The following is a 25,732-nucleotide window of genomic DNA, read 5'->3' on the forward strand; positions in this document are numbered from 1 at the left end:
GCCTGCAAATCCTGATATTTTATGATTTTTGTGTCTCTCTGTATGCAAAACACAGTACTCACTGGGTGTAGAGATTTCAGTGATCAATGCTTTCATCTTCTTTTCTTGGACAACTACATCTGGTTTTCTCGCATCTACTGAACTGTTGATAACAGATGATCCAATGTGATATAAACTTCATTTTCTACGATATAACAAAATAACACCAATGTCCGCTCCCAGACTGTACGTATATTAGCACTGAACACCAACCGATTTCCAGTGAATCTGTTTATTAAAATAATAAAATACTAAAAATACGTTACTTTCACAAGAGTTACAAGAGTTAAGCGCTTTCATCTACCCTGTGTAGACTTCATCAGAACTATTCATAATTGCCTCAAGGGGTTTAAATACAAACATTACCCAATCTCATGCTTCAACTAATTACAATGAAATATAATTAAAAAGGGTTAAAATTTAAAGTGCTCAGTGCTTATTTTCCTTGTCAATTGCCTTCTCTGTATAAAAAAACATATCAACTCTATTGAACTTCCTATAATCATACTAATATTGTCAAATGTGTAAAGAAATACTTGATAGCCACATAAAAAACAAAGAATAAAAAAATATAGAATGAAATAACATGAAGTAAAATGAAATGATATGGACCAACCTTCTGTTTACTGTGTTAAAAATGGATGCCTTTCAATCTCATCTATCCCCTATTTTCCAATATAGGCTTGATAGAGATAGTTTAGTTAAGTCCTGGATGAACTGAAGCATTAGGTTTTATCTGCCACCTAGTTTCGTTTTCTCCAAGTTTATACTTTATAATTCCCCCTCTGGGGTTCGCTTTTACACTTTCAAGTATACCAAAATTAAAGGAATCACAGTGTTTATTGCCATTAAGATGTCTCCATAAAGCATTTTTTGTGTCCTGTTTTTTTATTTTATAACAATGGTCATAGATTCTATTTCTAAGACATCTATCGGTCTTCCCCACAAAAAAACAGGGGCATTTAGTGCACTTAGCTAGATAGACTAAATATTTTCTTTATGTCCAGTTCAGTAACCATGTCAGAAAAATCCGATGTCATTCTAGCAACCCTTATACATTGACTTGGGATAAAATATCCCTTATTATGGAATTTATGGAAATAGTTCTGATACATAACTACATCTTATTTGAAGGTGAATATTACAGGCAAAGTAAAGGGGTAGCTATGGGGACGGCTTGTGCCCCCATCTTTGCCAATTTATTTTTATTAGACTGGGAAATAGAACACATTTTACTATCAGATTGGAATGACAACATTTCATGTTATTTGAGGTTCTTGGATGACGTGTTTTTAATTTGGAAAGGAAATGAGAGCACACTTAATGATTTTAAAACGTATTTAAATACAAGGTGTTTTTTTAAAAAAACACACGCACAAAAACCAAGTAAAAAACGCCAGAGAAATGACTTGAGTAACAGAAAATCAGGAGTCTGAAATGTTATTTACGCGTTTCGTTCAATTTTAATCAATCATGAACTTCATCAGAATACCAGTTATGAACTCAAGCATTGTTTAAATACCTTTTCAAAAGAAAAACATGTGACTTTTTCATCCAATAGTAAGTGTGTACCATAATCAATATAAAGTTTCTTCATCATTAAAAATTAGAAATGTGTCCATTCAACATTTTTAACATTTTTACCAAAATACTTATCAAAATGATGTTTTACTGTCCAAAATGTATAATTTTAAACAAATCTGGCCCTTTTTTGATGGACAAAGTAGGGAACATCAAAACGCTGAGATGGTCTGGAAGGGTTCAGACAAGGAACAGGGGAAGAGGCAAGAACCGCAAAAAGAACTAAACTACAGTATTTCGGTTCTGAACCTGACTGGTGAATTAAGTATTTTCAGTACTTCAAAAAGGTTTTTCCTTTGTTCCTTCCAACAATGTGAACATCTGCAGATTAATTGTTGATTTAAAATTGTATCTTCGAAAATTGAATCTCAAGTTCATTTTTGATGGTATTACTAAAACTAAAATCTGTGTTGATAGTTACATGAAAAAAAGTACTTTTAACCCATTGTTGAATTCAACTTTAATGGTGTTTGGAAAACTGTGTGAACACGACTTTAGAAGGTTAAGTAAGCACACACATCACTACAATTCCAACTTAACTGAGGCTGAGTTACACGCCTTGAATTTTGTGGCTAACAAAAAGGAATGGCGCATAATGAAAGCTGACAAGGGGGGTACAATAGTTATAATGAGGTCCATTGATTATAGCACAGCAATGAAAGCTTTGTTGGATGACCCCAATTGTTACAAAACAGTCAGTAAAGAATTCATCACTAGGAGTTTTCACAAAGTTGATGCGTTGCTTTTTGATTTATTTACACAGGGTAACATTGACAACATTATTTATGATTTTTTGTACATTGAATATCCTAAAGTGGCCATGCTCTTTGGAATACCAAAATTGCATAAGCAAGGTGGCGATATACCATTTAGACCAATAGTGTCAGCTGGTTTCTCGAAGACTGGGAGTATTTCCATTTGGTTAGACAAGTGTTTGAATCCCATAGTTCAGAAAACTAAGTCTTATATAAGAGATTACTGGCACTTATTGGAACTTTTGAGTCAGTTTGATTTAGGTGGTACAAGTTTCAATTTTGCCTCTTTGGACGTAACATCATTATACACAAGTATTGATCAGACCATTGGAGTTGAATATTTAAGGGAATATTTAAGTACACAAACAGACATAAGTAACAATTTAGTCAGTACTATATGTACCTTAATGGACATAGTATTGGAAAACAACTTTTTCATTTTCGAAGACACTTTTTTTTAGCAGATTTCCGGATTTGCTATGGGGTCTAGAGTTGCCCCTAGTTTTGCTAACATAGTGATGGCCATGTGGGAAATCAAATTTTTATATCCACATTTGTCAGCTACGAACATTCTTTTTTATAAGAGATACATTGACGATTTAATTTTTTTGTGGAATGGAGATTTTAAATCTTTTCAGAAGTTTGTGGACTATTTAAACAATTCAACAGACTTTCTGAAGTTCACTATTGGCCATTTTGGTGAGGACATTAATTTTTTAGATATTCACTTAAGTTTTAGTGATGATAAATCCAGGTTTGAAAGTGATATCTTCAGGAAGCCCACATTCGTGAATCAGTATTTACATCATGATAGTTTACATCCTGATTTCATGAAACGTGGAGTAGTTAAGGGACAACTTATTAGATTAAGTAGATTAACCAGTAGAGACGACGTGTTTTTAACAGAGGTTGAGAAACTAAATAACTTCTTTATAGAAAGAGGTTATGGTAGCAGCTGGTTACAAGATATCCAGAGAGAAGTTGATGCTTTAAGAACAGACAAGGCAAGTCCTATTTTACAGCAGGCTATTGTGGTACACAGAACATTAGAGGACAGTGGTTCTAAAATTGTTAGCGAATATAAGTTAGCCTTTCCTATTCCCATTTCTAATGAGATGTCCTTTATAAAGAACATTTTACTCAACAACTGGAAAATTGTTTTGGGTAACAATGATTTGAGTTCTATCATAGGGAAGACTCCATTATTCACCTACAAGAAAACAGTTAACATCAAGAGTTTGGTAGAAAGTGGTAAAGTAACTAGTTCAGAAGGGTTTAACTATGGTACATTTCCATGCAACCACTGTAAGCAGTGTAGGTATATTTCTGGAAGTAACACTATATTTTTGAAACACATAAACAAAACAATCTGTAGTAAAGGTCACTACACTTGTAAACGCAGAATGTGGTTTACATTGGTTTATGTGACACGTGGACATTTTTATATAGGTAAAACTATTAGGACCCTAAATAGGCGTATATATGAACATAATCTAGCTATTAAAAAGAAAGATACATCTAATGCCCTAGCTAGGCATGTTCTATCATGTGTGAATTTCAAAAAGTTTTGATTTTCAGTTCTTGAAAAAGTTAATGATGCACAGTTTTCTGGGAACTTTAAAGTCAAATTGGAGTGCAAAGAAGCTTTGTGGCAGATTCTGCTGAACGCAGATGAGCCTCCTGGGTTAAATGATGTTATCATCAAGTGCTTTTTACAAGCACAAAGATTATAATGTTTAAAATTATACATTTTGGACAGTAAAACATCATTTTGATAAGTATTTTGGTAAAAATGTTAAAAATGTTGAATGGACACATTTCTAATTTTTAATGATGAAGAAACTTTATATTGATTACGGTACACACTTAGTATTGGATGAAAAAGTCACGTTTTTCTTTTGAAAAGGTATTTAAACAATGCTTGAGTTCATAACTGGTATTCTGATGAAGTTCATGATTGATTAAAATTGAACGAAACGCGTAAATAACATTTCAGACTCCTGATTTTCTGTTACTCAAGTCATTTCTCTGGCGTTTTTTTTACTAAATACAAGGTGTGACTATTTAAAATTCACATTTAGTGTTGATCAGAAGTCCATATCCCACTTGGACACCCGTATTACTGTGGAAAATGGTAGATTTAAATCTAATATTTATAGGAAAGGTACCTTTAGTAATGCATATCTAGAGTATTCTAAGCTGCCATCCTAGAAGTCAGAAAAGAAGTATAATTAAAGGTCAGTGTAAAAGGGCTGCTAGAATGACATTGGATTTTTCTGACATGGTTACGGAACTGGATGTTATAGGGAATATGTTCAAGAATAGAGGTTACCCCACAGAGATGATATTTGATATTAAGGAATATGTAAAAAAAGAATGGGGGAAAAATATAAACCCATCCTTGGGGCAGGTTCGAATAAAACAAAGGGGGCAAACATGAATAATGATGATATGAATTTTAATGAATTTACTAGGGCATGTATATTACAATACGCCCCCCCCCAAGCCAGGGACATAAAGAAAATAATAGAAAACAATTGGAATATTTTGAAAACCGATAAGTGTATTTAAGACAGTGGGGGAGGTACCAAAATTTGTATCTAGAAATGGCAGTAATTTAAAAATGAAATTAGAAAAGAAAATTCTGAATGTTAATCTTAATAGTAATTTGTTAGGTACTACAAAATGTGGGAATTGTAATCAGTGTGGTCTGATTATTAAGGTTCCTTCCCTAACTTTGGAAGATGTCAACAGAACTGAAGTTAGGTTTCAAAAAGGTAATTGTAGAACATCCCATTTAGTCTATCTAGCTAAGTGCACTAAATGCCCCTGTTTTTATGTGGGGAAGACCGATAGATGTCTTAGAAATAGAATCTATGACCATTGTTATAAAATAAAAAAAACAGGACACAAAAAATGCTTTATGGAGACATCTTAATGGCAATAAAAACTGTGATTCCTTTAATTTTGGTATACTTGAAAGTGTAAAAGCGAACCCCAGAGGGGGAAGTATAAAGTATAAACTTGGAGAAAAGGAAACTAGGTGGCAGATAAAACTTAATGCTTCAGTTCATCCAGGACTTAACAAAACTATCTCTATCAAGCCTATATTGGAAAATAGGGGATAGATGAGATAGTTGAAAGGCATACATTTTTAACACAGAAAACGGAAGGTTGGTCCGTATCATTTCATTTTACTTCATGTTATTTCATTCTATATTTTTTTATTCTTTGTTTTTTATGTGGCTGTCAAGTATTTCTTTACACATTTGACAATATTAGTATGATTATAGGAAGTTCAATAGAGTTGATATGTTTCTTTATACAGAGAAGGCAAATGACAAGGAAAATAAGCACTGAGCACTTTAAATTTTAACCAATTTTAATTATTATATTTCATTGTAATTAGTTGAAGCATGAGATTGGGTAATGTTTGTATTTAAACCCCTTGAGGCAATTATGAATAGTTCTGATGAAGTCTACACAGGGTAGATGAACGCACTTAACTCTTGTGAAAGTAACGCATTTTTAGTATTTTATTATTTTAATAAACGGATTCACTGGAAATCGGTTGGTGTTCAGTGCTAATATACGTACAGTCTGGGAGCAGACATTGGTGTTACTTTGTTATATTGTTGACCGTTGCAGGCAGTATTATTTTCTATCATTTTCTACGATGCTTTGTGGCTCATGTTTCCAGTGTTTTTCAGCTACTTCAATATCATAATGTTTGCACAAACCCCAGTGCAACAGGCTTGCCACATTATTATGCCTTGCAGTATATAGTCCTTCTGCCATTAGTATGTCACAACCAGCTACATGGTGTGCAACTGTTTCCAATTCTGTTTTACAAAACCTAATTTGTTGGTTTCTCCCACATGTTCAACTGACTTTGTACACCAATGTGTACATAGTCCACTATCTTGGGCTGCCAATATTATCCTTTCATCTTCTGGTTTGAATTGGTCTCTCCTTAACCATTTCTGCATTCAATCCTGATCAATATACGGCTGTACCAGGAGTTTATTATATTCTACATTTGCAACTATATTTATGCATTTTCCACATTTCTTGCCTTCTCATCTGATCCTTCACCTTATATTCTTTCTTTTGTTTTTTGGCACATTTCAGTTGCTCCCTGATTTTTTTTTTTTTTTTTTTTTTTTTACCTACTTCTGGTTGGATTTCCATTCCACCTTGACACGACTATGCTTCTGCTAGACTAAGAAGGGAAGTCATCTTAGATTTATTTTCCTCATGTTTCAAAACTTTCACTATGGGTCTCGTGAGGTCAGCAGATACGTATGCAATCCCAGGACTGCAGATCTATACATGTAATCAATTTCAAGGAGGCCCATACCTCCGTCAGAACGGGGAATATATAATCTTGGTATGCAATGATTTTTATAAATCATTTGATGAACATGAAACATCCTTCTTGTTTTCCTGTGTAATTTATCAAATACCTTTTAGGGCCAGTCAATCACTCCAAAACTGTAAGTTAGGACAGGAAGAGCAAATTGGTTTATAGCTTGAACTTTGTTCCTAGATGTCAATGCTGTTTTCAATCTTCTAAAATATTCCTTACTTTTATTCACATTTGTTCATGTTTTATTGATGATCCTTCATCAGTTCCCAAATATTTAGACACTCCCTCTTGCTCAAGTTCTTTTATATCACCACTTTTTCTGGTTTATTCTGTCCTCCCCCTCCCCCACAAGACCTATTACAGCCTAACTTAGCTTTCTTAAGCTACAGGAACCATTTTTAAAATCCCCTTGGTGTAGCTGCTTGTCTCGTTGGATGGAGTGCTCTTACCTAAGGTTATTTTTCATATTTGTTTCTCTTTATTTGTAAAATGTATTGATTGTAAAGTGTAATGAAGCTAGACATGTATTTTTATGGGAGACAGTATTTTCAGTACTTCCGTGTGCACTTGAAACTGTTTACCTAGCCATTGTATTAGTGTGGCTCAGATACTGTACTTACTAGAGTATAGACTTGTTAAAGCTTTGTTACTTGTGTAGAGCATTTATTATATTATTATTTCTTTGCTGCTCACTTTATTATTGCATTTTTTTAAAAATGCCTAGTTAATAGTGTGTACATTTCTTCACCTATTGGTTTAGAATGTTACCCCACTTAATTTGCATCAGTATTCCTACATCTGCCGTTAAAATCTTAGCAGTCCATGTTGCACTTCTCAGCTTGTAACATGTAAAGTATTGCACTGACTAATGTGTTAGTTATGTAAATGTTATTTTCTAATTTTACTTTCTGATATATATTTGCAACTGCATTAATCTGTTGAATGTGATAACTGACAAAACTTGTCTTAATTATCATATTATCACAAATGAGGCATTTATCTGTGTATAGATTACCTAGTTTTTTTTCTTTCCACTCCTCTGTTAGCAGCTTTGTATCTTTTGCATTTTTTTTTCTTATCAACAATTGCAGTATTTTGTGCTAATATTGATTGCTTTTCTTCCCAACTTCTCCTTTTAATCTAACTTTCCCTGGATCCCAGTCAAGCCAAGTTCGATCTTTTGGCCTGCAGTGTTCTTTAACAGAACCGGGCAACCTTGAGATGAGTGTTATTTTCAAAATATACAAAAAGTATGTTTTATCCTCTAGATAAAATTAAATTACTAGCCCTCGTTTGAACTGTATTTTTAAATAAAGCACTCCATCTCGGACGTTAGCTTGCCTCTTCCCCATACTGTACTTCCTAACAGCAGTCTCCCTTTGCAAGCTGTTTTCAACTATTTGAAAGCCCTGCTGTTTTTCTAGTATTACTAAACACTTTCGCCTATAAATTGTGGTCTAAATCCCACATACTCCTGGTTACAAGTGCTTTTTATTTTATTTCAAAAGAAAGATATGCAAAACAAGCAAGTCCAAATTACTTACCAATTTTACTGATTGTTTCAGGACATTAGCTGTACATTAGCTGTCCCCCCCCCCCCGCATTATGTACTTCTAACTGCAATCTGTCTTTATATGCTGTACTATTTGTATGCTCTGCTGTTTTTCTACTTCTACTAAATCTTTTCTCTTATAAATTCTTGTCTTCTTAATTTCCACATATCTCCTTGGTAAAATTGGCTTATTTTACTTCAGTAAGAAAGGTATACAAAACAAGGAAGTCAGAGTACCTACTGCCTTTTCTTATTGTTTCTGTAGACTTGCATATCTGTGAAATCAGGGCCAACCCTTTTCATAATACTATTGGCTATCCACCACACTTTTCTGGTCTACTCTGATCCTCCCCCTCCCCACAAGAACAACTGCACCCTAATCAGGGCCAGCCCTTTTCATTATACTATTGGTTATCCACCACTTTTTCTGGTTTATTCTGCCCCCCCCCCCCCCCCCGCAAGTCCTATTACAGCCTAACCTAGCTTTCGTAAGCTACAAGAGTCAGTGTCCTGGTACTGCTGTAACATTAAGTTTAGTACCTAACTGTGACTTAGCCTTATTTGAAATCTTTCCTCTGTTCCTTAATTCCCTTACCCACCAAGCTATATTTTATATATTTTGCCCCTAGGTGGCACTGCTCAACCACTTATAGTGTAAAGATCACATATCATTTTTCTGTTCTCTCCCAAGCAATCCCCCACTCTCATAGCATATTTACCCCACTGGCCTGCTTTGACTTGTGCATTGTTTTATTACCTTTCTCCCCCCACACTCCCCAACCTAGACTCACCTCTGCTGTTCCTGTACTTCTCCTAAGATCCCACGTTTCAACTACAGCTGGCTGATTATTTTCAGCCATTCTCTCCAGCTAATCATGCTCCGTTCACCCTATGGGCTCACTCCGCTCCCCTACCCTATCCCAATTTTCACCTGCCCCACTACTCCTACATTTATTTCAACTCTAAACCCCTTCCTCTCTCAACCAACCAATCATCTCCACTCTGTAACCCCTCCCCTCTCTACCTCCACCTGCCAATCACAACTCCTCCAACCCTGCACATCAATCCCTATAAACATCTATTTCTACTCCATCTATACACATATACAATCTGCCCTACTCGTTTTATACTGCTAATATACACATATACTCCTCTACCATGCCTTGTCTTCTACCTCAAACCTTTCGCACCCCATCTATCTGCATTTTATTCTTACTCCCTTTATACCACGCTACCTCCTACTCCTAAAACCAACTCCACCCCTCCTTCCTGTCCTACCCCCCCCCACTCCCAACCTCTTTCCTCATCCCACTAAAACACACTTCCACAACATATCCACCTCTGTAGTTCAACTCAACCCGCTCCACTACTTCAGGATAAAACTCCCCTGTTCAATTAAATACTACAAATCTAAACTAATACTTTACTGTCCACAACTATTAAAGACCAAATAAAAATACTACTACCTTTCCTCAACTACTTCTGCTTAGCAGGGGACATACACCCAAATCCTGGACCAAATACTTCCTCTAGTCCCAATCTCCCTGTCACAAGCAATAAAACCAACCATAAATACCTCAAATTATTCACCATCAATGCCCAAAGTCTAAGAAATAAAGTAGCCCACTTTCATGCTTGGCTAAACTACAACCTACCTGACATTGTAGCCATCTCAGAAACCTGGTTAAAACCTCATTTGTGACTCTGAAATCAATCCTCCCTCCTGGATTCCAATCCTTCAGATACGATCGCTTAAATAGAAAAGGGGGTGGGGTAGCCTTAATCTACTCTAACCTGCTATCCATCGCTCCCTACCCCAATCCTATCCCTCCATTCAACAATGCAGAACTAGTAATAGGCCTACCAAAAATAAATTTGTATTATTGCCCTCTACATCCCCCCCGGTAATAACACCACTACTCTTGAAGAAATTCTCCTCTGGACCTCTACCAATATTAAGCTAGAGACCTTCATACTTGGAGATGTAAATATCGATTGGAATACAATCAACAACTCTAATCCCACCATATCCATCAATCTATTTAACTATACCCAACTAACTCCATTACCAGGCCTAACAAAACAAACCCCCCAGGTACCACACTAGACTGGATCCTAGTAACCCATCCTAATAAAGTCTTAAACTCTGGCATTATACCTGACCCTATAGGAGACCACTTGCAGGCTTCCATACACCAAGCTACCCACTCCTCTCCTCACCTACACCAATATATTCACACATGTAACCTCACAAACCTTAACCCCACTACTTTCTCTGACTCCCTTAAACAAATTAGAACCCCCTAAAAACTCTTCCACTAGACAATGACATAGAATTTTTCAACTCAACCTTCTTAAACGTCAACAACTCCCTAGCTCCACCAAGAACAAAGAGTAAAAAACCAAGACCGCCCCATGGCTAACCAAAGATACCAAAAAAACTTATGCTAGAGAGAGATAAATCCTGGAAAACATACCATCAAAACAAGCAGCCAGAAACTTTTCTTAAATATAAACAACTCCGCAATCTCACTAAAAAACAAATCATCAGAGACAAAAAGTCCTACTATATCAAACTCCAGTCTAACTAATCAAAAAAACCCAAACATTTCTGGAATTCCATTAATTCTCTTCTCAACACAGGTACCAAAAACAACCCCTGCCCTGACACCAGCAAATCTGATCCTGAAATACCCTCTCTATTCAACTTCTTCACCAACTCTATAGCAGAATGACTAAGACCTTCCCTAACAATAACTCTTCCCCTCAACCTATCCAATCTTCCTCATCCACTACACCATCCTCTGCCCCAATCCTCCTCCAATATTTGAACTTAAACCCATCTCAACCTCCCACATAAAAAAATTACTCTCTAAATTAAAACCATGCTACAATGCCCCTGACAATATCCCATCTTCCTTCCTAAAAATAGCTGCAGATAGTATCGCTCTCCCCATTAACATCTTGATCAATAGATCCGTGCAGGAATCTTATGTGCCCAAATTATGGCATGCTGCCTTTATTCTACCTCTCCATAAAGGGAGGCAAAACAATAGCATCTCTAACTACTGCCCCATAGCTATCCTCCCCAATCTCAAAACTTCTGGAAAAATGCATCCACCTTCAGCTTATGCCATTCCTAGCCAATCACCAACTAATCACTCCAACCCAACATGGCTTCCGACCTGGCCATAGTACTATCACTGCCCTTCTCTCCTCCTTAGACACAATAAATCTTGCCTGTGACTCTGGAAAAATAGTATCAACAGTTCTACTAGATCTGGCCAAGGCATTCAATACCATCTCCCACTCCCATCTCTTGAACCATCTTTCTAACCTTAATCTCTCCCAGAATACCTTAACCTGGTTCTCAAATTACCTTTCTGACAAGTCTCAAGCTGTGAAATGGGGGAAAGGCACCTCAATCTTCCTTCCTATCCCCACTGGGGTACCCCAGGGATCCATACTCGGTCCAATGCTATTCAACATCTTTATTAATGATTTCCACAAAGTCATACCCAACACCAAAATTGTACAATATGCAGACGATTCAACTTTAGCCTGCTGCACCTCTAACCTCTCAGAGCTTCAAACAGTGATCCAGACTGCTTTCTCCACCACTGAAAACTGGATGCTCCAAAAGCACCTCTCGCTAAATGCCAACAAATCCAAAATACTATTATTCTCTCCCTCAAAAGCTTCCCCTCTTGATAAAAACTCGTTCCAAATTATTATCCAAAACAACTCTACTACAGAGGTTGTTCCCTTCGCTAAACTACTTGGTGTTACTATGATGAACACCTAAAATTCGACACTCACATCCAGCAAAACATTAAGAAAACCCATATAGAACTTGGTATGCTATATAGAAACATCCACTTTCTCTCTCCTTCCACCAAACTCTCGCCACTACCTATCTACTCCCCTCAGTAATGTATGGTGCTCCTCTACTAACAAACTTATCCGCCTCTCTCTCCTCCAAACTGGAAGTCTGTTATAATAAGATTTCTAAATTTAAAACCAAAGCCAAATTCTCCTCCCATCATTGTACTGCCCTTCATTTGTTAAACTGGCTTGAACTCTCCAACCACCTAGACCATCTCCAAATTACTACAGCCCACAGACTAATTTTTCAACCTACGTGTCCAGCACTAACCAACATCCTTCAACCTTACACCCCTCGGAGAATTCTAAGATCTACTCACCAAAACCTAATCACTGTCCGCAAACCCAATCGTCCTGCTGGTCAGCTTCTTCTATCCTTTTCCTTAGCGAAAAAATGAATTCTCTTCCTTCCTCTCGAAGGACTTGACAACTTTGAAAACTTTAAAACTCAGCTACATTCCTACCTTTCCTGTAACAAGCATTGCAACTGCATTCTCCCCACCTAGCTTAATAATCAGTCCATCCCTTAAACTCCTGACTAACTCTGAGTACAAGCTAACCTAACATAAATGTACATATTGTAAATAACATAATTGTACGTATTATAAATAATCCATCCCACCTTTTTTTCTCTTTTCCTTCTAAGTCTTTATTCTCCCTCTCAATTAAGTTACCACTGCCATCCTAAATATTTAGATACTATGTAACCAAAGAATTTATTCCTGTTCTCTAGCATGAAATGAAATTGTGTATTCTTTACTATGATTGTATATGTAACTAAACAATGTAATGTGGAGCTTTTCTCCCCGGGCCTCCACTGAAAATGGGCTCCCTGAGCCCAGTGGACCTCCCCGGTCATCAAACTGTAAATAAATAAATAAATAAATACCACATTCTTCTCCAAACTGATATTTTCTTGGTGCTGCAGTTTTTCTGCATTAAAGGTTGCTTTTGCACATTTATCAAGACCAAATGACATTCTTATATCATCTGAAAAAGTTTTCACTACTTGCAGTTGTGCTTTCAGTTCCTCATCTGATGAGCTATAGTTTTAAATCATTGACAAAGAGAAGATGAGAAGTCTTTGCACTGTTACTTTCTGGGATCCAAATTATAGCCATAACCTAATCTGTTAACCAGACAGCTTAATGGGTTATGGGCAAAGCAAAAGAGCAGCGGTGACAGTCACCCTGGAATATCCCCCTTTGACGTTTTATTCCCGGAATAATAATTTGTCCTATATCATGGTTCAACTGCACTGTTTCATGGTCGCTGTGATGTAGTTCATCAGTGCAGGGTGTATATCTCATAAAATGAAAACGGGTAGCAATCTCAACCAAGACCAATAATCCAAAAAGGAGATGCTGGAGAACCAAAAAAGCACGAAGCGTAGTTCACCTTCTTTATTACGAAGAAAAACGAACTGACAACACAAACGCTATTCATCTACAACACCATTGTGTTTTCGTCCCTATTATTAGGACTTCATCACATGTCCTAATCTCATACATTTTTAAGCACTCTTATCCATGAATGTGGAATACTATCAAACGCTTTTTGTAGTCTACCCATGTCATACTTCGATTCTTCCCCTTTTTACAGTTCTCCACTATTACTTTAACAACAAATGATCCTTTGTTCCATATGACTTTCTTTTATTACCCTTTTGTTTTATTGCCATAATGGAGTTTTCTTCTAAATTACTATAAACTCTGTCGGCTTCAATTCCAGTGTAAAGTTTATACGTTGCCAGAAGGCAAGTTATTGGTCTATAATTTTTAGGGTTGCTTGCAGGTTCACTCTTAAGTAGTAGCATTGTTTCTCCTGCTGTTAGCCAGACTGCTGTTTGTTCAGGGTGCATATATAAATACTTCTTACTCATGGCTAAATCTTCGTGTAAAGATGTTAATACTTTTAGCCAGAAGTTAGGTACATAATCTGGGCCTGAGGTTTTCCAGTTAGAGGCTTTTCTTAACTTTGTTTCACTCTCTCTAGCCGTTACTTCATCTCATTTCATATCCTGTACTTCTTATTCTTTCTTTTACTTCTTCTATCCATATAGCATTTTCATGTTCCACAGGATCTTCATAAATAAGTCTCCAAAATATATATTTTTCTTCTTTTTTTAGTGGTCTTTCAATTCCTTTTACCTTGTTTCCCAGTTCTCTATAAAACTGTTCTGAGTAATCAATAAATCGTTGATTTTGTACTTTTCCTTTATATTTATCTGTGTATCTTCTAAGTTTTTCTGCCTGTGCTGAAGTTTTTAGTTTATTTGCAATAGTGCATGACAAATGTTGATCATTATATTACTGTGCATTGCTTTTATCACATCTTAGAGTATTTTTGTTGATCTGTTCCTTCCTCTATAATCTAATGACACTTCTTGTCTTAATTGCTTTATAGTGTTCTCTATTCGATACTTCCATGATGGCATTCGATTTTCCTTGCCCCTTCCCTTACTACCCTGTGTTCTTGTGGTAGGACTTTATCTGTTATTAATTTGGCTGTACAGTAATGTATCCTATTTACTTCTGTTATATCTCATGAATTTCTATGGACAGTTCTAATTACTGTGTTCATTTGTTTTATCAAACTTCTAACTTCTTGGGTTTTATTGACCTTCTGCAGTCTATTTCTTTCACTGATCTTAATATGTCTATCCATCTCTATTAAATCAAGTAACTCTCCTCTTAGATCATCTTCTTCTAAACTGAGGGCACATTCTTTGTTTGCCATTTCCTTTGGGCATTCTATAAAAAGTTCTCGAGTTTCTTCCTGCGTCATCCATTGCTCTTTCATATGGGAACTCACTGGCCTATCACTCCATGGCACAGACTGCATCAGAGTTGCCACAGTTTTCTCTTCTTTTCCTTGCTGTATAGCTCCAACTGAACTTTTGTGCTGGTTTCCAAATGAAGGCTCCAAAGTACCTTCATATGTCAACTTATTAAATGCTTCCTGCTTCACTGGTTTCTGCACTCATGTCTTGGGTGTTGGACATCCATGCCTTAGGATGCAGAGATAAGTGCCCCCGACTGCCACCAGAGTGTGGCAGTCGGACAACTGCTCAGAAGCACTGTTAAGTCCAGAGCATGGCCCTCTGAAAGCTTGATTTTGTGGGCTACCTCTGCTCTGGGCGACTTACACCATTAGAATTCCCCTCCTCTTCCCCAGATGAGTCTATACCCAGAAAATGCAGAAGAAAACCTTTCGTTACTTTTGGAACCACAATTTCTTTGCTCCCTTTTGGTTCCTGGAGAAAGACCTCTGGGGGGAAGAGAACTATTACAATGGCAGAAAGGGTTTTCTCATCTTGCTCACTTCTGGACAGGGTGTCAAACTTTCGGCCCTTAAAGTGTGAAACCATCATAAGGGGTATTGACAACGGATTTCCTGAAGTGCGCTGCAGAATCACACAAGTGCAACCAAGCATCTCATCTTACAGTTATGCTGGTGCCTGCAGTTCTCAAAGCACCTTCACTTGCTTAAGAAATCAGGCATAATGACACATCCGAAAAGGACTGGAGGGTGGTCAGCTGCGAGTCCACAGTATTCTTGGTCTCTGCAGAGATGGACACAGAGACATTTGGAAAGTTCCTTCATCAAATAACTCTGGAATAGTGTCACATGTGCGAGGTAGCTCAGCACCCTATGTACGAAAGTTGCTGAAGCATATACTCTATTCCCAAGTCTTTCCAGTGCCCTGGACTCTATTAAGGGGGTAGAAAGAAGAGTTTTCTTTGGTAAGCTGCTTTTGGTGGCCACTGTCACCACCATGGAATCAATGGTGGGACCTTTGCTCCAATGTGGGTGGTCCTGGGGTGATACTAAGAATTTATCTGGCTTGCATGGAATTAATTCAGCCATGTCAGACTCCTTCCGTGCCAATTTTGAGAAAGTTCAACCATCTAGTCAGGAGAAACCACCAAAGAAGAAGCTGGGCTGAACCCAAAGGCTTCAAGAAAAACAGACTTCTTCTGGGAGGGGGGCTTCAGAGGACCACCCACCCTTCTGTTTCAGAAGTTCCAAGGATCTCTCTCCGAATGAGACCTATTCCAGAGGGGATCAGAAGGACCCCTGCTCCTCAAAGCCTGTGTCTGTAAGTAATGACTCCTAAGAGGAGTCCACATGCCTTCCTCCTCTTGCATGCATGCTTCTCAGGGACCTTTACAGTAGCATGCTCTGGCGAGGACATGGAAGAGGAATTGGAGTCCTGAAGACAGACTGCCTCGATGCTGACAGGACATGATGAGTAGGATCAGGACACAACGACATTCAATGTGGGATAGATGCAGCCACATCAAGAGGAGAAATCCACTCATAAAACAGGGACAGCACTCTCTTGACTGCCTTGAATGCTGAAGTGGAACTTGAAAGCACTGCAGACTGAGCTGAAGCTGCCACTAAAGTCTGATACTAGTATCCATCTCAGCCAAGCTCCGAAGCAGATGTCAAAATGTCTAGTGCTGAGGCATCTAGATGAAAGAGAGGGCTTTGAAAACTCTGGAGTCTACCCTGTTCCCCCCAACTGCCCCCTGGATCCAGCAGCAATGTTTTGGCTTAGATTTCCTTCCGGATCAGAGCCACTTGGATCCCTAACACTGTTCAATCTCAGCCTCCATACAGGTTTTATAACAAGCAAATGGAAAACAGCTACAGTCATTTCCCCTGCATAATGGAGGACCTTCCACAGACCCATAAGTCTCACCATGGAAAGACTTATCATGGAATTATCAATCAGGACATAGGGATCCTCCAAACACAGGACCAGTCTCAGTTTGGATTCTTTAAAGACAGGTCACGCTTACTTAACCTGGTGTATTTTTTGAAAGAGTCCCCAAAGCAATGGGTGAAGACAAAATGGTACAAACCACATACCTCAACCTGACCAAAGCTTTTGACACAATTCCCCTCTCAGACATAGTAGAAAGCTAAATAAACTAGGAATAAACCCCTATGTCACATGCTGGATTGCCAAAAGGCTCACAGACAGGATGCAGATAATCAAAACAGGGGAAGTTACCTCCACAAAGACCAGTCACAAGTGGAGTTCCCCAGGGTTCTGTGCTGGAACCTCTCCTGTTTGATATCTACTTCTCTAAAGTAAAAGCCAATATCAAAAGGCTCTGGCTGACTATGGTTATAGATGACTAAGCTAGCTGCAGTCACTGAATCCCCAAATGACTTATCCATCCTGCAGTGAGGTTTGTCTCAAAAACTGGTTTCAAAATCATGGTCTGAAATTAAATACTAAAAAATGCATTATTATATACTTTGGGAAGCCAACTACCACTCTGACAACACTCTCCTAAGAGTTAACCCAGTTGTTCAGGATTTGGAAACTTATGTGGAGAGTGACCCAACTTTTAGCCAACATGTAAGAAAGTCCTTCTACATTACACAGCTTATAAACAAAGGGATTGTGTCCAGATCTAAGGATGCCATCGCCCTTTTTTACTCGCCCCTTATTATGAACATAATGCATCCTTCAGCATGCATCCATACAAACACATGCAACAACAGGAATGTCCACAAATATACTTTACTAAAAACAAAGACAGACTCAAAGTCCTGTCACATTACTCTGTAGCCTACACACTGCTAAGAGGTGACATGTATCTGGCATAGAAGACATTGTCTGACCCATTACTGATGGATTTACTGCACATCAGCAAGTCAAATGGCATCAGAAATAATCAGTCTAGGGATCCAAACCTCTTCTGCAACAAACAGAATGGTTTGGAGGGACAGAGATATATTTTGTAGAAGAGACTGCTGCTTTGGAACAGACACCCCATCCACATAAACCAAAGTTCTTCCCTGTCCATTTACAAGCACAACTTAGATCTATGGATGGGAAACATAATGAACATAAAATTTACCCCATGACTGCCTCCTGTACAACTAATCGACAGAGGCAGCTCCTAAATGTTTTATCCCCATGCATGGGCTCCCCCCTAAAATTATCTATGGCATGATTCCAATTATTCTTATTAAGGGTAATACATAATTATCGACCATGGGATGGGAAAGGCCAATCTATAACCAAATGGAATAGGTTGTTTCGAGCACAAAAAAGGAAACTGGCTAAGCTTAAAATGGCCTGCAAGGGCAGCTAGCCTAGTACTACCTATGAACGTATGATCAGGGATGGCCAGGTCTTTGGCTCTGATGTGGGGACAAGCCGTGGGAAGCACTATGGTCCACATTCACCAAATCCAGGAGGAGGAACGGGGTGACAGCAATAATGGAATGAAGGGAAGGACTTGAGTTCATGGGTCCAACAGTGGCCAGAGCTCCCAAATTAATTTGGGTCCTGAGGGACTTCATCATCCTATCCATGTCAACTCTGAAATGGCTTCTGGTAGACTAAACTGACCGAAATGAAGAGGCTGTGGATGGGGATCTGGAAGACCTATGAAAGATTCTTTTCTGTAAGAAGAGAGAGAGAATGCAGCCCTGGAGAAATGGGCTCTGGGGAGAATCCAGATTCCCACAGCTATCAGCTCAGAGATGGGGGGTTGAATACGACGATTTGAAATTTTTGGAGCCAGAGCCAAAGAAACAGTAGAACAGGAATGGCCCAGAGAATGCTTCCTGGACTCTTCTCCCCTTGTCGGTCAGAAGACTTCTTGACAGATGGGGAGGAATGCATGAGGGACAAGAGGGACAAATCTCCCACAGGGATCTTCACTTGATGACTTAAGATTTTCTAATGTGAAAAATCAAGTTATCAAAGGGTGGAAAAACAGGCTTACATGAGGCTTTACCCCTTCCACACCACTTTACTTATATATAATAATTCCAAGGTAAAGGAAGAGTGCCTGAAGTAAAAAAAAAACTCCTGAAGTAAAAAAAAAAAAAAAACTAACAGCTAAATTTAACATTAATACTTAACTGCAACAATAACTAACCAAGACTATATTATTGACTAGTCCATGACACACAGATTTGGCAAAAGGGTTCTACGATTAGCAAGACTCACCATTTTTACTGTTGTACACCAAACCTTCAATAATCTCAAGTTAAGATCACTACTAAATAGCAGTCAGTGCTATACATACTGGGACAGACTACAGACCAGTCTTCCATCATCACCCTTTGTTGTTAAAAAGCAATAATCAAAAGATTCCCTAGATGGGAAAAATGTTACTAAACACACTATGCAAGTTAATGAAATAAAATATTTTCTTAAGGAGGGTCATGGACTTCCAAAGAACAAAAAATCTGGACACTCAACTTTACACATTTCAGAGTTCACATGGAAGTTTTTTAGATGCTACAGAATTTATTTGGATTTCTGGTGGCACCTCTGGGATAAACACTGGTAATTAACTATAACATTTCTTGGCCAAATGCCTGAATGGATACTCACAGTCTGGTCCTTGCAGGTTGACATATGGGATGTCCATAACCCTCATGAGAAAAAGTCTACAAAAGAAAAAAAAGTAGTTGGAGATTCGATTTACTTGTAATTTAACACCCATATTTACAACTGAAATATGCAAGATCACCCATTTTACAGAATTCATACATCATACAATCAGAAAATCCTTTCTTGGGTACTGCTGCCTGCCTACAAAATTTAATGAAAAACTTATCAAAGCAAACAGCATAAAATCAAGCAGCAAAGAACAGGGTGAAGCACTTTGTAGTATGCAAAGATTGGTGAACAGCCACTCCAAGGAGAGCAGTATATGAACTACTAGTATGTACACTCATGGAGAGATGGATAAGAGAAGGAGATGCAATATGCATTAGGAAAATATGGCTGTGTAGGGACTTTCTATAATTTCAGATATCTGTGTGTGTGTTCACTGCTGTAGTAGTGCTAACTCTTAGGCCTTTCGCCACAGGAGGCAAAACTTCCAGAGCTTTTCTTCCTGCACGTTAATGGCTGAATGAATGCATGCTTGCGGTGCAAGAGAGCTGTCTGACATCGCCATCTTTCTTGTCCATCAGCAGGGGATCTGGTTAGAATCCATAGCACTAATCTGCTGGGTGACATGCTCTCACTAATGGCAGCCTATTCAAAATACCTGCAAAGCTCTCTATCCAGATGCTAGGCAAACATGAGACAGGGCAACCTGTACTAGTACAGGGGGGGAGGGGAAGGAACTAGTGCCACAGTACACACTCCAGCCATGGGCAACTACAGGCATGAAACAGAGGGTGGATGAAGAGAAGTTTTACTGGGGCAGTGAGCACAGTCAGATATACAATTATGGTAAGCTTTGTTCATCATATTGTCCATTGCTTCAAAAGTTATGAACTAGTGGGTGGGCTAGCCCTCAGTAAGTATTGGTTGTATTTGTAGAATGGTTCTGGTAAACCTTGTCTTGGGTCTAGAGGTAACATTCAAGTCATGTTTGGAGAAAGTGTGGAAAGATGAGCAAGCAGCTGCTTTAAGACTGCCTAGGCGCCAATTCCCTTAAGTAAGACCATAGTGACAGCTGCTGCTTTTGTGGAGTGTGCTCTCTTCTTGCCATAGTAAAGTCTCGCCATGGAAAGAACAGAAGGAGATGCAGTAAGCCAGGCCTGCCCTCCCAAACTTTTGCAAAGATAATGAATTAATGACCCAATTTCCTTAGTGCGGTTATGTTCGGGGGTAATTAGCATGTGCTGGAGACTATTACAGAGCCTATCACAATTTCTCAACTGCCTCACTGCAATGTCTGGTTAAATGACTTGTTCAGAGTCAGAGTAGGTAATGGAGGGTGAAGGAATCGCATGCTGGACTACAGGAAGTAGACAGTTAACAGCTCATAGTCCTAACCCTCTGTATTAACACCAAGACCCAAGTAAAATCTCACCTACCTATGCACGTCCATGGTGACCAAAATCCTTTCCCCTTGATCTGTCAGGTAGGACACACTACAGTAAGGTTAAAAACCTGTTACAGAAAGAATTCTGTCACCCCTATGGGCTTGAAGGTGGAGTTGGTGCAGAGGAATATCATATCCTTGTGGGAGATGAGAAAGGGTTGCATGAGCACAAGGTCCTGTAATTCTGATATCCTCCCAACAGATGTAAAAAAAATATACAGAATTTCCAAGGAAAGTGTATGATGGATGCCACAGAAGCTGGCTCATATGGTGGCAATGTTTATTAATGTCCTTAGATTTTGGCAGTGATGGGTGCGAGAGGCATACCTGTTAAAAATCTGGCTATGGTGGTTATAGGTTGTAGATTGTTTGTGAGTTCTCTTGTTAAGGAAGGAGAATACTGGGGATGCATAAGTTCTTTATTCTACATAGACCCCCAAGTTTCTTGTTAACTGACTTGATGGTCAGACTAACATGAGTATCAAATTTGAGCTTGTTATCAATGGTCACGCTTTAGTTCTGAGAACCACTGTTCAACAATGGAGAAAGATGGGGGAAATTAGTAGTTTGTGAATGCAGCTGCCCAAGATCTTGGCTAGCGGAGATAGTAGGAGATTTTCCAGATTGAGGGAATAGATGCTTCAGAAATGGACCTTGTTAAGGTTGTGTTATCAATGTTAACTTTTCTAGAGCACAACTGAGGTCTCTCAGAGTACAGATTACTTTCTTTTGGAGCCTCATGTATAAAACCCTTTTAAGGAGCTACTTTACTTAAAATGGGTAATCCCATGATATGCTGACAGAGATGGCAGGCACACATTTTCAAGTAAGGCACAAGACTGTTCTGATTTATAAAGGCCTGGCAGATACTTGAGGATCAAAGAAAACGAAGACTGGCTACAGTCTAGTTCTTTTTTCTGATACCACAGCAAGTTTCATTCCAACTTTGCTAGGTATCACTTTCTTGTATTTGGTTACCTAGACCCCCTTAGGACAGCAAGTATACAGCTTTAGTGATTTCAAGTTGGATCATATGGATGAACTAATGTAACTGGTTAAGATGTCCATAAGCTGAAGCAAAAGGAAATGCTCCTTCCTCACCATGACTTAGTAGGATGGAGGACAAGTGCTGTCGTACTTCAAAGGGTGGTAGGAAAAGCAGCTCAGAGGATAAACCAGTCCAGGTTATGGACAAGGCATCTGCTGCCCTGGGCCCTCATGGTGATGCCCTGGTTCGTTCTTTGTTTTCTGGAAAACAAAAGTATGTAGTTCTGAGAACCCCCCAGGGCCAAAATGAAAAATACATTCCTGTTCAGCATCCCTTCATGACTACCCCATCTATTCTGCTCAAAGTCACTATCAAGGACTTCTCCTGAGAAGACACAGAAGATGCCCTCATGGTTAAGCTTTACTCCCTGGCCAAATACTAGGCATCCAAGGCCAGCATATATAAGAGTCGAGCTCTGCTTCCCTCTCTTCTTGATGTACAATATCACTGCAGTGCTCTCTGTTATGTTATACAGATTTGGACTTGCTTGGAAACTATTCTGGCCAACATTACAACCATCACCTCTTTGACAGTGATGTTTTTTACTCTGAGGTTTGTTCCACGTTCAATGAATCCTCACAGCTCCTGCATGCACTCCAAGCCATATCTAATGAGTTTGCAGTGAATCAATGGATACGTGACCTTAGGTTGAATGGGACTCAGGGAATTTGTTTTGCCCTGTTGCATTCTACTATAAGAGCTCCTTTTTTATACAAAAGCAGGGGGAATGAGGCACTGCAGGGAGTGGGCATACTGACACTACCCATTCCTCAGGTACCACTAGAATTTTTTCATGTCAAATCTTGTCAGAGGAACAATCAGACCTCTACTCATCACTCAGACCCATTATAGAGTACAACGCCCCTTTCGGTATGTACCTCAAGAAATCTACAACTGGAAAGGCCACAGAAATACCTCACAAAGAGGATTACTGGCCTCAAACAGATGCCCTAAGTCTCAAAAAACTGCAGCTTTACTCTGTCGCATATCGCCTACTCAGAGGCGATCTCTGCCTAACATACAAAGCTATGCCAAACCCAGAGCTGTTGGACATGCTCCACGTAAAGAAATCCCAATCCCTCCTCCAAGCTACACGCTCTAGGGACCTAAACCTCGTCACCACAATAAGCAGAACATGCTGGAGGGATAGATTCCTGTCCCAGAGACTTCCCATACTCTGGAACAAACTACCTATCTATATCAAACAAAGCTCCTCATTAGCATTCAAGAAAAATCTAGATGATTGAATGGGAGATAGGAAATTCACCCTGGGGGATCACGTCTGTGGCTCTGCTTGACAGGGGCACAGGAAAATAATTTTCTTGGGTGGCAAAAGCCAGGGTACCATTTGGCTAGGCTTATATAGGCCCTAGGGCCAATAGCCTATTACCTACCTATGAACCTATGACATGTGAGACAACTTGGGACTCTGATGCAAAAAAAGGAAGCTGTCTGCTCAAAGGGGAGGCAAAAAGATCTACCTGAGGAGTACTCCACCAACGGACAATGTCCAGAAACACATCTCTGAAGCATCCATTTGGAAGCCTGTGTTTTGCACCTGTTCAGAAAGTCTGCCACTATATTCTGCTCTGAAGAAATGTATACAGCCTGAAGAATCACCTGATACTGGACAGCTAGATCTCCCTTGCTTGTTGATATACCACATCACTGTAGCATTGATTGTGAAGATTTTGAGAGGGCTTGGAAGAAAAAGGGAATAAAAGGTCTGAAGATAAAAAAGGAGAGCTCTCACCTCCTTGACGATGAGGTCTGACCTCTGATGAGAAGGTCAGAGACATTGGTTTATGACAGAACCAAAACAGGCTCCCCAACCTGTGTCTGAGGCATCTAAAAAAAGATCCTGAGCGGGGACAGGGGGCTAAATAGGAAGTGCTGGGTTGAGAGACAGCTGATGAATCCACCACTGATGCTCGAGTTTGAGGCACAGATGAGGAGGAACTAGAAATTCTAATGGATGACAGTGCTGGAGCCATATTGACTTTATATGAGAAAATTACAGAGGTTCCTAAAGTCTGGCTAGAGGTAGCATAGGAATAGTGGAGGCCATGAATCCTATTGCCTGAGAAATTCCCCGGCTGTAACTGAAACCAAAGGAAGAAGGGATTAAAAAAGTGATTCAAGAAAGAGCCTTTGGAAGAGGCTGGGAAGCCAACATATGAATGGTTGAGAGCCTGCAAAAGAGAAACACATGATCTTGAGAAGCAATCAGGACTGATTTCTGTTCCAAAGCCTGGATTTTACAATAAACAGTATACTGGAAGTGCTGAAGCAAGATCCCGGGGGAAGAAGCCTAAGTGAGCAAGTCATCCAGATAAGGAAATATTTGAACCTTTCCCTTCTTGCAAAAGGCAATCACAGGAGTGAGGCATTTCGTGAATACCCTTGAGAGAGTAGAAAGGCCAAAGGGCAAAGCAGAGAACTGAAAATGCAATGAAGAGAGGGAAAACTCAAAATTCCTGAAAAAGGAATGAACTGGGATGTGCTTGGAAAGCCTGGGTTAAAACAAAAGAACTACCCCTGCTACAAAACTACAAAGAACTGTGGAATCTTGTCAAAAAACAAATCAATAATGACAAAAGAAATCCCACTATAACTTTCCCCAAATCGATAGCAAATCCAACCCATGCACATTTTGGTCTACCCTAAAAAAAAATTCTTTGTCCAGGTTGCCCTTCCAACCACTCACCTTTCCCAAATAAAACTAGTCTAGAAACCACTACCTTCCTCAATAAACACTTCATTGACACAGTCCAAAAACTAAAACCCTCCAAACTCCAGCAAAACTGCTCCCCCTACCCCTTCCAACCCACTCAACAAAAACTTTTTCTCGTTTCAACCTGTTCCTACTTCCTACATTAAATCACTTCTACTGGAGCTTAAACTCTGCTCTCCCTCCACAGATAATCTCCCTCCTATCTTCCTCAAACTAGCTGCTCAATCCATAGCCTACCATGTATCCCTACTAATCAATAGATCCATTCAAGAAGCTACAGTGCCTTTCATTTGGAAATCCTTCTTCACCATCCCCCTGCACAAACAGGGAACACAACTGACCGATTTAACTATAGACCCATCACCATCCTTTCCCCTCTCCCTAAAATACTCAGAAAATGCATTCATATACAGCTTCTCAATTATCTCCTCCAAGAAAACCTTCTTAATCCAACAACATGGTTTCCGACCAAACCACAGCACAGCAACTGCACTCTTATTTACTCATACTGTCTCTGAGGCCCGTGATAACCAACTCACACCCTGTCTCTTCCTTGACCTCTACAATGCTTTCGACACTGTCTGTCACCCTATACTTCTATCTAAACTAGCTAATCTCAACCTATCTGCTGCCTCCCTAACCTGGTATTCTAGCTACCTCTCTTGTAGTCAACAATCTGTCAGATGGCTTTCTTCCTGCTCACTCTCCATTCCAGTCCCATCTGGTGTACCCCAAGGTTCCATCTGGGGTCCCCTCCTGTTTAACATTTTCACTAATGAACTTCACACATCCTGCAAACAGTCCTCCCTAATTCAATATGTGGATGACTCGACTCATCTCCATCTCCAGCAATACCTCTGAACTCTATACTCTAAACCAAGAGACCTTTCTATACATTGAAAAGTGGCTGTCTGATAATCTACTCATCTTAAGCCCCCCCC

General features: G+C 39.1%; 1 protein-coding gene across 1 annotated transcript in view; it reads right to left on the reverse strand.

The window, feature by feature from the left end:
* The window catches only part of PARN (poly(A)-specific ribonuclease), a 1,015,251-nt gene that overhangs the window by 432,177 nt on the left and 557,342 nt on the right, over positions 1 to 25,732 (reverse strand). Inside the window, exon 18 of the mRNA XM_044088915.1 lies at positions 19,560 to 19,615. Coding sequence (XP_043944850.1) covers positions 19,560 to 19,615 — 56 coding nt within the window. The remainder of the gene's footprint in view (positions 1 to 19,559; positions 19,616 to 25,732) is intronic.

This window comes from Protopterus annectens, chromosome 12.part0, assembly GCF_019279795.1.
Source record: "Protopterus annectens isolate FY-2018-M chromosome 12.part0, PAN1.0, whole genome shotgun sequence".
Classification (NCBI taxonomy): domain Eukaryota; kingdom Metazoa; phylum Chordata; order Ceratodontiformes; family Protopteridae; genus Protopterus; species Protopterus annectens.